This window comes from Cervus elaphus, chromosome 7 (genome assembly GCF_910594005.1).
Source record: "Cervus elaphus chromosome 7, mCerEla1.1, whole genome shotgun sequence".
Taxonomy (NCBI): Eukaryota; Metazoa; Chordata; class Mammalia; order Artiodactyla; family Cervidae; genus Cervus; species Cervus elaphus.
Window position 1 is genome coordinate 40,176,484 of NC_057821.1, and position 12,990 is coordinate 40,189,473.

At 37.2% G+C, this 12,990-nt stretch overlaps 1 protein-coding gene across 1 annotated transcript in view; it reads left to right on the forward strand.

Annotated features, from left to right (window-relative positions):
* NUP153 (nucleoporin 153) overlaps nt 1-12,990 on the forward strand; it is a 64,138-nt gene that overhangs the window by 35,253 nt on the left and 15,895 nt on the right. The window contains 5 exon segments of the mRNA XM_043908461.1: nt 659-796; nt 1,428-1,526; nt 2,717-2,804; nt 7,137-7,262; nt 10,288-10,908. Coding sequence (XP_043764396.1) covers nt 659-796; nt 1,428-1,526; nt 2,717-2,804; nt 7,137-7,262; nt 10,288-10,908 — 1,072 coding nt within the window.

Here is a 12,990-nt window from a genome sequence, read left to right on the forward strand (position 1 = left end):
CCATCTGCAGTGATTTTGGAGCCCCAAAAATTAAAGTCTGACACTGTTTCTGCTGTTTCCCCATCTATCTGCCATGAAGTGATAGGACCAGATGCCATGATCTTAGTTTTCTGAATGTTGAGTTTTAAGCCAGCTTTTTCACTCTTCTCTTTCACTTTCATCAAGAGGCTTTTTAGTTCCTCTTCACTTTCTGCCGCAAGGGTGGTGTCATCTGCATATCTGAGATTATTGCTATTTCTCCCTGCAATCTTGATTCCAGCTTGTACTTCTTCCAGCCCAGCGTTTCACATGATGTACTCTGCATATAAGTTATCAAATGCTTATTTAACATGCTTAAGACCGAAAGTGACTTTGTTTCATATTTAAACCACAACTCTGATATGTTAATTTTTTTTTTTTTTTTCATTTTCATCAGCTAGGAAATTGGTACTGAGGACGGATAGGTTCAGAAAGTCACGTTTCTGGCTTGTGGCACAGCTGGGATCTGTTTAGTTTTTTCTTATTCAAGAGCCTACATTGTTAACACTGCATAGTGCTACCTCATCCCTGTTTATTCTAAATTTACGTGTAACTATATCCGTTCTACCTGAAAATACTTTGATACAACAGAATGACACATAAGATGAAATTTGTCATTATAAAATATGTTGTGTTTTAGGAAGTGGAAGTACCAGTATTACCGAAAATCTCTCTACCCATCACCAGTTCTTCACTGCCTACCTTCAATTTTAGTTCTTCTGTGATCACAACTTCCTCTCCGTCACCCATTAGTCCTTCACAATCATTAACAAATAAGGTAAAAAAACCCATTGTTCCATAGAGGTGCTTTTTGTTTTTCTTTATTTTAAAAAAGATAATCTGATTAAATCAGTGATTATTTTTTCCCTATGGGAGTTAACAACTCAGAAATTTGAGAAAAACGGAAATAACGTTTGCTTTTTTAAAAAATGTACATCATAATGGGAACATTCTTCAAGTCTTATGAATGTATTAGAGGAAGAATGTATTGTAAGTCTGTTTTCAAACAATATTTCCATTAAAAATACTTTATTTTTGGTTAATAATGAATTTATGCTTTTTAAAAAAATTTCTCAAGTAGGATTAATATCTTTAATCTGCTCCTAAAATTTGTATGCTTTTTTCCTGACTTTTACTTTTTCTGAACATTTTCTTATAGATGTTATTTTTCTCCTTTCAGTAATTATCTCCCTCCAAGATCATGTATATTCCTCTTTGAAAAGGAAGCCAGATCTTATAACAGTTACATGTTGAATAGTTTTCAGAAGTTAAAAGTGATTTTTTAAATTTAAAAGGAAAAAAAATGCTTTTGACTTCTTTGTCATTAATTTGCTTAAGGTGTATTTCACTGCCAATTTCTTTTTCTAAAAAGCTTTTTGTGTCATTTCTTTAATAATTTGAAAAACCAGGTACAAGTGACCTCTCCAAACAGCACTGGCAGCCCCTTGTTTAGATTTTCATCTCCAATTGTAAAGTCTACTGAGTCAGATGTACTACCTCCATCATCTGTAAGTAGCAAGCAAAGAGTATTTCATATTGATTGATTCCAAAGGCATACTGTATTTTTAAGCTCTAAGATACCATTGGTGGTAAGAAATGCATTTTTCTTACCAAAAAAATTCCAATGTACAGAAAACTTTTAACACCTATACACAAAATATATGTGTATGTATGTATGTATGCATCTTCTCATGTACCATTTGAAAGTTAGGATGGAGATATTTTAGTTCCCTTAATTTTCTTTGTATCCGCTAAAAAAAAAGATACTTCTTTGCATACCCACAATACAGTTGTCATACCCAAAAAATGTAACACGATGTTACTAGTAACATACTGTGCACATTCAGATTTACCCATCAGCCTCAGACTCTGATTTAATTGCTGTTTTGTTTCTCTTGGTATCGGATCCAGTTAGTTAGACTTAGCAACTAAGTCATATTGCATTTAGCTAGCATGTCTCTTGCATTGGCTTTAATCTAGAAAAGTTAGAAGGTTTTATGTGCTGCTATGTATTTGTTTCTTCATAATAAATATTTTGAGTAAGAATGGTATATAAGTTGGAGACTTCCCTGGTGGTCAGTAGCTGGGACTCCGCCCGCCGGCCTGTGGCCCCTCCGCCCAGTGCAGAAGGCCCAGGTTCAGTCCCTGGTTGGAGAACTGGCTCCCTCATACCACAGCTGAAACCTGGCACGGCTAAATACATAAATATTAAAAAAAAATAGTACGTAAGTTTAATGTTCTGGTTGCCCCATCTGTATTTGGCATGTGTATCATTTTAACATGTTATCTTCTGTTTTTTACTGTGTCCTTGTTTTCTGTTACAACTAGATATTCCAGATCATTTTGTAATTTCCCTGCCAAATACCTGAAATCTACTCGATGTCCATGAAGTCTCATACTTTTTATTAGGAAATGGCATTTAGAAACCCAAAAGTGGGCATCAGGAACACATTATTATTTTATGTAATGCTTTGAATGAAAAAATGCTTTAGAAATTTAAAATGCTCTTGTTAAACTAGGACACACCATTCATTATAAGAAGCACACTGATTTTAGAGATTTAAAATAGGAAAAACTGTGAATCTTAGAATTTGTGAAGTCCAGTATACTTTTTTGACTTGAAATAAAACAGAGCTTTGTATTTGATGGATTGTTTAAAGCTGAATGGACAGTTAAAGGACACCTTCTCTCTCTACAGATTGGATTTACATTTAGTGTGCCTGTGGCAAAAACAACAGAACTTTCTGGCTCGAGTAGTGTTTCAGAACCAATTACAAGTAGTTCAGGTAAGAAACTTTTTCTCATAGTATTTTACATAAAAATAGGTTAATATTTCAAATTACTTCTTTTACCTTTGGCCATTCTTGTAAATGCTTTTATGTGAATATAATTAGCTCCCTAAATGTGAATAAGTTACAGCTTGTGAAGGGGATGGTCACAATAGCAAATTTATCCAGTCTTTGCTTAATCGAAGAAAAGTGACAGTTTATTATAAATGAAATCTCAATATAGGAAATTCAAGGGTACTCCACATTATAATTACAGTGGATTCCATCTCTGGGTTTCTCTTGAGTTCACAAGCATTTTTATGCATAAGGATTATACCAGCCACTGCAGACAGTAGTAGCACATAACTTCTCAAAAAATGGGCTATTTGTCAAAAAATTACCTGTCTGAATAGATAATTAGACCATAGGAATTTGCTATGGTGGTCATGATGTGTGCTCTCAAGTATTGGGTGCTTGGGGAATGAAGAATCATCTGGGCTAAACTACTCAGGTCAAGAATTGAGAGGAAGGGCTTTTCCCCCAACAAACGGCAAATACAAGAGAACAAGAGGAAAAGCCTGATGCACTTTGAAAATAGCAAATAATTTGTCATGAGATTGAGAGGTAGCTTTCAGTTCTAAAGATTCTTGAGTGCTGTGCTAAATAATTGAATTTTAATTTGAATGATAGGAAAACACTGCATGATTTTTATACTGGGGGGGCAGAGTGTGAGATGGTTCCTTGGAATAATAGCAGTGTAATGAGGGGGTGTGGGTGGGAGAGGGGTATTATGGACTGAGATATCCGTTATGGGGCTGTTGCTTATTCAGAAGTGTTTCTTTGACTATCTGCTGAGTTTGGGAATCTTAAAAAACTAGATCTTCCCTCATAGATAGATTTTTTTTTTTTTTTTACTCAGAATATCAAAGAACCAGGACCCATAAGCTGAGAAGGTCTTTGGTTTTGTATGATCTGGAAGACAAGAGTATAGGTTCTGCAAGTAGCACAGAATAAGTATTTGACTGGTATGTTTGCAGTCCTAACCTCTATTGAATAAAATAGTCCTGTGTAAGAGAAAGTAACAAGTATATTTCAGGTGTACTTAACCTATGACTTTTTCTTTAATGTTACTGTGAATTCAAGAAGGAATAAACCTATTCAAATTTCATTTTCATGCCTGGTTATGAGGGAAAGGCATTAAAATGTTTCCATATTTACTAATGCTTTACTACTGGTCCATGAATGAGTAACAATTTGTTAAAACAACTTTTGTGTTTCATTACATGTGGGGAAATTACTCCAGAGTTTTAAGACGTGTATTACAAGTAGTATATATGGAATTGTTCTTACATTGACACCTCTCTATCTTACCACTTTGGTAATTGAAAAGCTGATTGAAAATGTGGAAGTCATGGTTAATTACTGTATGATAGGAGCTAATTTTCACATTATCATCTTTTTCCATCTCTTTGAGTACACTTGAAGAAATCCTTAAAATTTACTTTAAATTCTAAAAGCAATTCAGTTTTGACTGTAAAGGAATACAGAATGTGATAATGTATAAAAGCCGATTTTTCTTTGTTTTGACATAGTTGTAAGAGGTAGGTATGGTGTTTTGGTTTTTGCACATTTTTATTATTGAGGTGAAATTGAGAGAAGATGTAATCATGGGCTTCTCTAGTGGCTCAGTGGTAGAGAACCCGCCTGCCAATGCAGCAGACAGAGGTTCGATCCTTGAGTTGAGAAAATTCCCTGGAGTATGCTTGCCTGGGAAACCCCATGGACACAGGAGCCTAGCGGGCTACAGTCCATGGGGTTGCAGAGTCGGATGTGACTTAGTGACTAAATAACAACAGGAACGAAGTCGATCATTTAAAGGGAAAAATTCAGTGGTGTTTACTGCATGCACAGCGTTGTGCAGTCAGCACCTTTAAACTAGTACAAAACATGTTTATCACTCCTAAAAGGAAGTCTACCCATTAACCAGTTTTTCTCCATTTCCCGTTCCCCCTAACTGCTGGCAACTAGTAATCCATGTTCTATTTCTGTGTATTCACCTATTCTGGAATCGTACAGTGTGAGTTTTTGCACCTGGCTTCTCTCACATTTTCAAGGTTCATCTCTGTCGTAATGTGTACTGTTAACATCAATCCTTTTGTGGCTGAATGACTCTCTGCTCTTTGGATATACCATAACTTACCTGTTTGTTTATTGGTGGACATCTAGGTCATTCCACCTTTTGACTATTATGAATAGTGTTGCTAATAAATGTACATGTACTTGTATTTGTTTCAGTATTGACTTTAGTACTTCAGAGGATGTACCTAGGAATGGAGCTGATAGGTCAGATGGAAGTCCTACGTTGGACTTTTTGAGGAGTTAATAAAACTTCTCTTCAGAAGCCAGCCTGTCTCACATTCCCACCAGCAGGATTCTCCATGTTCGCACCACGCTTATTCTTTCCCATTTTTTGATGAGAGCCGTCCTAGTGGGTATGAAGTGATGCTTCATTGTTGTTTTGATTTGCATTTATTTCCCTGAGGACTATGTTTAGCTTTCTTTTCTCTTTTTAATGGAGAAAGATTTATTGCAGGACCAAGCAAGGACGATGGATGGCTTGTGCTTTAAAAAACTTGAACTTGTGTTTGCATCGTCTCGTGTGCTTTGGCCTTTTACATATCTTCTTGGGAGAAATGTCTGTTGAATACCTTTGCCCATTTTTTAAATTGGTTTCTCTTTGTGTTGCTGAGTTATTTGCATTTTTGTATAGTCTGGACACTAGATCTTTATCAGATACGTGATTTGCAAGTATTTTTTCCTGTTCAGTTGATTGTCTTGTCACTTTCTAGATTGTGTCCTTGGATGCACAGAGATTTCAAATTTCAGTGAAGTTTAGTTTTTTTTCTTGTGCTTTTGGTGTCCTAAGAATTCATTGTCATGGTCATGAAGATGTGCCTCCTAGCTTTTCTTTTCAAGAGTTTCATGGTTTTAGTTCTCTTGTTTAGATCATCAATCCATTTTTTTTCCCCATCAATCCATTTTTAATTAATTTTTGCTCATGATGTGAAGTAAGGGTAGATAGATTTTCTTGAACTGCTTTACCCACTACTACTAAATTGGTGAAAATACTTTGGAAAATTTCAGGCATTCTCAGAAATAGAATAGTAGCCTGAATCCCCAGATACACTCTGCTGAGCTTCAGCCTTTGCCATATTGTGACCAGTCTTGTTTCTCCCACCTTCACTCCTTCTCTCACACACAGATGCAACTGTCAGGTAATTTTCAAATAATACTTCATCTGTAAACAGAAACACTCCCCTTAAAAATGTGTTGACAAAGTGATTATCATACTCACAATGTAGAGTATTTTAAGTATAAGAATATTATACTTATTTTAAGTATAAGAATATGTTGCTAAAAGCAAGTTTGGGAAATATAAAAAGTAACAGCATTACTCTAGATGTAAACAGGCACAATCTTCTGGACTTTCTAACCTACTCTTTCCCGTATCTGTTCTTCTGAGAATGATTTTTGGGGCCGCATAGCATTCCATCATGTCAGTGTTCTGTAATTTATGTAGCTAGCCCCTTTTATTGAGTATTTATCATCCAGGTTTTCAGCATAATAACTGACAGGTATTTTCAATCATAGGGTGAATTTTTAGAAGAAATATCTGACTTAAACAATCATTTTAAAAAGCTTTAAACATTTTAAAAACTTCTAAAAACTTTATTTTTGACGGCCCTGGGTCTTCTTTGCCGCACATGGACTTTCTGTAGTTCCGGCAGTCAGGGGCTTCTCTGCTTCTCATCTTCGTGGCTGCTCTTTTGGGGGAGCACAGGCTCTAGGGCGCGCAGGCTTCAGTAGTTGTGGTTCGTGGGCTTACTTAGCAGGGCATGTGGAATCTTCCTGGACCAAGGAATTGAGCCCATGTTCCCTGCGTTGGCAGGCTGATTCCTAACCACTGGACCACCAGGAAAGTCTGAATTTTTTTTTAAATCAGTTGTTAGAAGTTTCTGTATAATCAAGGCATATTTCATACAGTGTTTGAGCTTGTCCCAGTTGCCATATCCTCTAAGATTTGTTTTGATTTTCTTGATTACTGGTGAACTCATTGACTCTTATCATTATAGTGGATCTATAACTGACTCATTTATAGGTTATATATAGTTTATATATATATATTTTTTTTTTTTACTCTATTGGAGGAGAGATGTACAGTCCTTTGTCGTTGTTATCTTTGGGTTATGGTAATTTTTTTTTTTTAAGAAGTTGATTGAAAGATCTTTCAAATGCATGTAACCTTGCTTTTTCTTGTCATAATATCTTTTACAATTAAAAAAATTACAGCTCAAGATACCACTGCAGTGAACAGTACAAGCTCTAAGAAGAAGCAAGATGAAGATTGCGAGAGCCCTTTCAGAGCGGCGAAAACCCTGAAAGAAGGAAGTGTCTTAGATGTTCTGAAGAGCCCTGGTGAGATGCCCTTGAGATAGTCAGAAATCTTAATTATAAAATCATGATCTCATCTCAGTATCATTTGTTACACTTTGTTGTATTTCAGGCTTTTAAAAATGGTGTCTAGATTGGAGAGTATATAACTCCATTGCTAATACTAGCAAAGGGGGTACTCTTTTGCCCCCTTCTGATGCCTGTGTCAGAAGCTTTCTCTATCTCCTTTATACTTTAATGAAACTTTATTACACAAAAGCTCTGAGCAATCCAGCCTCGTCTCTGGCCCCGGATTGAATTCATCTCCTCCGGAGGCCAAGAATCCCGTGTCTCATCGTTCAGCAACAACCTTTCAAAAATAAGGAAGGCACATGTGCATTTCTAATGGAAAATAAATAATCACAGTTCATAATTGTTGCCTGAACATTCAAGAGATAAATTCCAGTAGAAAGAGTTTTACCTTTTGATCTGTTGACCACTTACAACACTTAGGTGTTTATAGCTGGGTTTACACTATTTTCATTGCTATCTTTTGGGTCTGTCAGAACGGTAGACACATTTCATAATAATAATTATAACTTTTGAAATTCCCTTTGTAAAAAGGAGATGCTAGTTAAATATAGGTATGCTCTTGGTATTTTATACACAAAAGAATAGAAGCAGAGATCGCTAACAGATATTTATGTAATAGTAGCATTTATGTTAATAGTAGCATTACTCACAACAGCCAACAGGTGAAAACAACCCAGATTTATTTCACATGTTTGGAAAGATTGTTGTTATTATCTCTCCAAACATTTTCTCAGGTCCTCTCTCTCCTTCTCTTCTTCTGAGACTCTTATAATGCAAATGTTGGTGCATTTAATGTTGTCCCAGATGTTTCTTAGACTGTCTTCATTTCTTTTCAGTCTTTTTTCTTTATTTCTTGGCACTGATTTCCACTATTCTGTCTTCCAGGTTACTTATCTATTCTTCTGCCTCAATTATTCTGCTAGTTATTCCTTCTAAGATATTTGTCATTTCAAAAAAAAGAAAAAAAAAAAAAAACGGTGTCTAGTTTGACTGGAGATTGTCTTTTGAATGTAGTGATAGTTCGGGTGTAAGTTTTTTAGGCGAAAGACCTTAGAAACTCTCCCTTTAGAATTCAAGGGCTGCGCTAAAATGGAGTCTTTAAGAGGCGAGTATGGAAGAAAAAAATGTGAATTGCATGTTAATAGAGATGGGCCAATAATTGGAAAAAGTAAATACACTTGATGATCCACCTGGACTTGTGTCTCTCTGAGAGCACTGAACTGCCCTGTTTGTCTCAGTTTATTCCCCAGTTGTAGTGTATATATGTAACAAAGCCAAGTGGAAAGAAAACATTTGCTAATTGTAACACACACAGGGGTGTGTGGGGGCAGGGAGGGGGTAGTACTGGAAAGGAAAGAAGATATGAATGCTGGTGGGTAATATTTGAAGGTGATGAATAGAAGTAAGTCCTCAAATTGGAATGGGTTTTCAGTTTGAAAATCAGAGGATAGCATAATTCCAACTGGGCTGTGTACAGTAAGAATATAAAAGGATTTATAAGATAATGTAGTAGCTCCGAAAGAGTTTTTATTTATCCAACATGTGTGTTCATGTATAGGTGAATAGGAGTTTCAGTAATAAGTTTGGCTGGTACAAGATAGAGATTAGGGGTTTTTTGTGTGTGTGTGTGTGTAGCTCCCACTTTATAGATTAGTATACTGCTTACTGGAGTCTCAGTATAGACAATTTTATGCAGTTACGGGCAGAGCTCCAGAATCCTGTACTGTGATGAATCAAGTGGTAGTCAGCATCAAATGCATATATTATAGCCTGTCATCGTAGAAGTTTCACTTTGCCTGGATCCATAATGCCCATTCCCTCTTTTAAACTGTTTTCAGTTTAAATTTCAGAAAGCAAAAATTTGGAGTAGTTATATGTTCTCTTGAGTGAAATTTTGAAAATCCAAAAAAGAAAAAACTAACACCTTGAAGTGGTCGCTGTTAAAATTTTGCCAACTTTGGTGACTCAGGTTAATCATTAACAAAACAGTACATTGTTGTCTATTGGGAGTAACTGAAGTATGTGGCATTGTTTTGTCTTTTGGGGAAAAATAGCTCTAGGCTAGATTATTTCTTGGCGCCACTAAAAACCTCTAACAAACCTTCTGTATCATCTTTCCCTGTTTTTCTTTCCTTTGATGCTACAGTCTAGAGAGATGAGTGGTTTTTTGGTGTGTGTAGAATAAAAGTTGGTTGGTCCAAAGTAAAAAGATTGAAAGGTTGTTTCTCCAAATAAAGTATAGCTTGAGAGAATCAATTAAATGATACCAGTTTTATTGCACAAAACCTTTTCTCATTATTTCATGATTCTACGTGTATACCTTCAGTTCAGTTCAGTCGCTCAGTCATATCTGACTCTTTGCAACCCCATGGACTGTAGCCTGCCAAGCTCCTCTGTCCATGGGATTCTCCAGGCAAGAATACTGGAGTGGGTAGTCATTCTCTTCCTGGATCTTCCTGACCCAGGGATCGAACCTGGGTCTCCTGCATTGGCAGGCAAATTCTTTACCGTCAGAGCCACCTGGGAAGCCCCAAGTCATAAATTAGGTATTGAGTGAACTACAGTAAACTAAAATTCCTAGAGGATGATGATACACTATAAACAAAACACCTTCTGTAGACTTTTAACTGGGTTGTCAGTTATTAACTGTGTAATTAGTACTAGAAATACAGCTTAATGTGAGAACTCATAAGTAGTCCTTCTTGGATTGTGATAACTCTGTAATTAAGGTAAAAAATGTTTTCTCCCAGGAATAATAATACTAACAGCTATAAATGTATCTCATTATTGGGTTGGCTGAAAAGTTTGTTTCGGGTTTTTCTGTAACATCTTACGGAAAAAACCCAAATGAACTTTTTAGCCAGCCCAATAGTAGTTAATGTTTTTAATATTTATTAACAATAAACAGGGAAACATTCTAATCAAAACATTAACTGATTTTTTTCCCTCCCACTCCCCTCTTTCCCCCCGGTTGTAGGTTTCACATCACCGAAGGCAGATTCTCTTGCTGCTCAACCTACCACCACAAGCCCGGTAGTTTACACAAGACCAGCAATAAGTAGTTTTTCTTCTAGTGGAACTGGGTTTGGGGAAGGTTTAAAAGCTGGGTCGTCGTGGCAGTGTGATACTTGTCTACTCCAGAACAAAGTCACAGACAACAAATGCGTAGCCTGCCAAGCAACAAAATTGCTACCAAAAGATACCGCTAAACAGACTGGAGCCGGGACACCAAGTAAAAGCGGCAAACTGACTCTTCCCACACCAGGGACGACAGGCTTCGGAGACAAATTTAAACCAGCAGTAGGAACTTGGGATTGTGATACCTGTTTAGTGCAGAATAAACCTGAAGCGATAAAATGTGTAGCTTGTGAAACACCGAAACCGGGAACTGGTGTTAAGCGCGCCCTTACGTTGCCAGTGGCTTCAGAAAGCGCTGTAACTGTGGCTGCCTCCTCCTCCAGCTGCCCTGTGACCACTGGTGCCTTAGGATTTGCAGATAAATTCAAAAGGCCCGTGGGATCTTGGGAGTGTCCAGTGTGCTGTGTTTCTAATAATGCAGAAGACAATAAGTGTGTGTCCTGTATGTCTGAGAAACCAGGTACGTTTATGGCTGTTTGGAATAATTTTGTTCATTACTTTAATAGAACATTTTAATTCTCTGTAAAACAGCTAAGAACAACCTCAGTATTTTAGACGTTTCAGGACGAGCATTTCCTCATATGTCGTAATTTTCCAAACTGTCTTGAAATGGAAATGACTTGCTTGGAACTGGCACTGCATGTTCTCTTAGGCTTGGTCGTGTGTTTAATCAGTCCAGCCTTTGCTTTGGCCTCTTCTTTGTGTGCACTTTTATTAGAAACTTCTGGCTCTTCGTGATCAACTTTTCAAAGTTGGCTGATACAGATGCAAAGGTCTTAGAATGGAGCACTCTTTCTCAAACCTTTACACAGAATAAAATACTACTCTGTCTCTTTTTCTCAAAGAGGAAGTGAGGATGGCTAGTGGTCGTTTCCACAGCTAGTTTCATTAAGGAGTAGACAGTATTGCGTTATCAGAAGAGTGTGGCTGAGTACTGATGATGATACCTGTACCTGTATGTGGTATCTGCCAGAGATCCTGCAATGATTATAAATTATTAAATGGTTAATGAAAAAATACTATTGGGCAGACAGAAAAATGGAGTTAGAGTTGAATTTTTCCTGTTTCTCTGTTCAATTTTGAAAGAGCTACTGAAGATTTACACTGATCTCTAATTCATTTGGAATTAATTCATTTGACTCTTTGATGTTTTTGTAATACTATTATATAATTATTTGGTACAGATATATGGTAACATAGATCCTAAATAAAACATGTTATGAGTGTCCTGGGAATTATACTTCCTATTTTTATTGCATAATTGATGGATGCGTGGTTTTGTGTCTACAATGAAAAGCTCTTAATAGCCTAGAACCCTGTCCTAACACAAGGGGTGAGATATATTTCTGATTCCTGCTAGACAGCTCTACAGGAATAAGATTTCAGAGTCTTTATTCTGAAATATTTTTCTCTTCCCATCTGGCATTCCTCATTGTCCCCTTAACAAAAAAAGAAAGCTGTTGATGCATGTCTGAGAGCAAAATTAATTGAGTTGGTGGGTCAAACTTGTACTTTTATTCAGTCACCCAGTGGCTTTTTGGAGGATGGATTTGAAGGCAACAAAATTTGGAGACCAGAGCACAGATTAGGAATTTGATCAATAATATAGGTAGAGATGGTGGTGATATGTACTAATGAAATCAAATGGAGGGGGATAGAATAATGTATTTAGTTGAAGATACATTAAGTTCAAGCTGCTGAAGTTGACAGAGATGTGTGAGATTTTTTAAGATATAAAACTGATTATAGACCCTCTCACAGATTTGGGAATCATTCGCTCATAATTTTCAAATAAATGATGAGAATAGAGCTGATGTAAGGTGAGTGAATGGAGCAAACACAGAGGATAGCCTAAAACTGAACTCTGTTTAGCTTAAGAGAGTTAGCAGGAATAGAACTTTGAAACACTTAATCTTTTAAAGGAGTAACCAGAGAGGAAAGACAAGAACCAAACAAGAACCGCGTGATACTGGTTGCTTCTTAGGAGGATGGGTTTCAAGGGAACCAAACCGGAAGTCTCAATAAGGCTATCCACTAGAAGAGCAGTAGAAGGGTCAGAGGAAGAGAATGAAACAGATTGCAGAGATACATCAGGGAAGAGTTGTCATCTCCCCAGGCCAGCCAGGTGCGTAGTGGAACTACCATCACAGAGAGGACAGAACTGACGCCCGGAAGTGTGGGTCTTGGGTGCGAATGGGAAAGATTTTGTTGGTGATTAAAATCATCAGGGTAGCTGAGAGCTTGCGAGAGGGCAGTGGACCAAAGACGGCAGGATTTTATTGGCAAAGTGGAAGAGAACGTACTGGTAAACCACAGAGCAGGTAACTGGGAGAAGTGAAAACAGCTGGAGGACGCTGAGAGAAGCGGGGTACCAGAGTGAACGGCTTTACTTGCAACCCTGCATTTCTTCACACAGCTGTGCCTTACCGAGCCATCCCTCCTATGCTGCCGCCTCTCCCCACGAAATTGCTAATTCTGCTTCAAAGTGTAAATATGACCTCTGTGAATCCTTCTCCTGTCTCGTAGTAACGTCTTCTCTGTG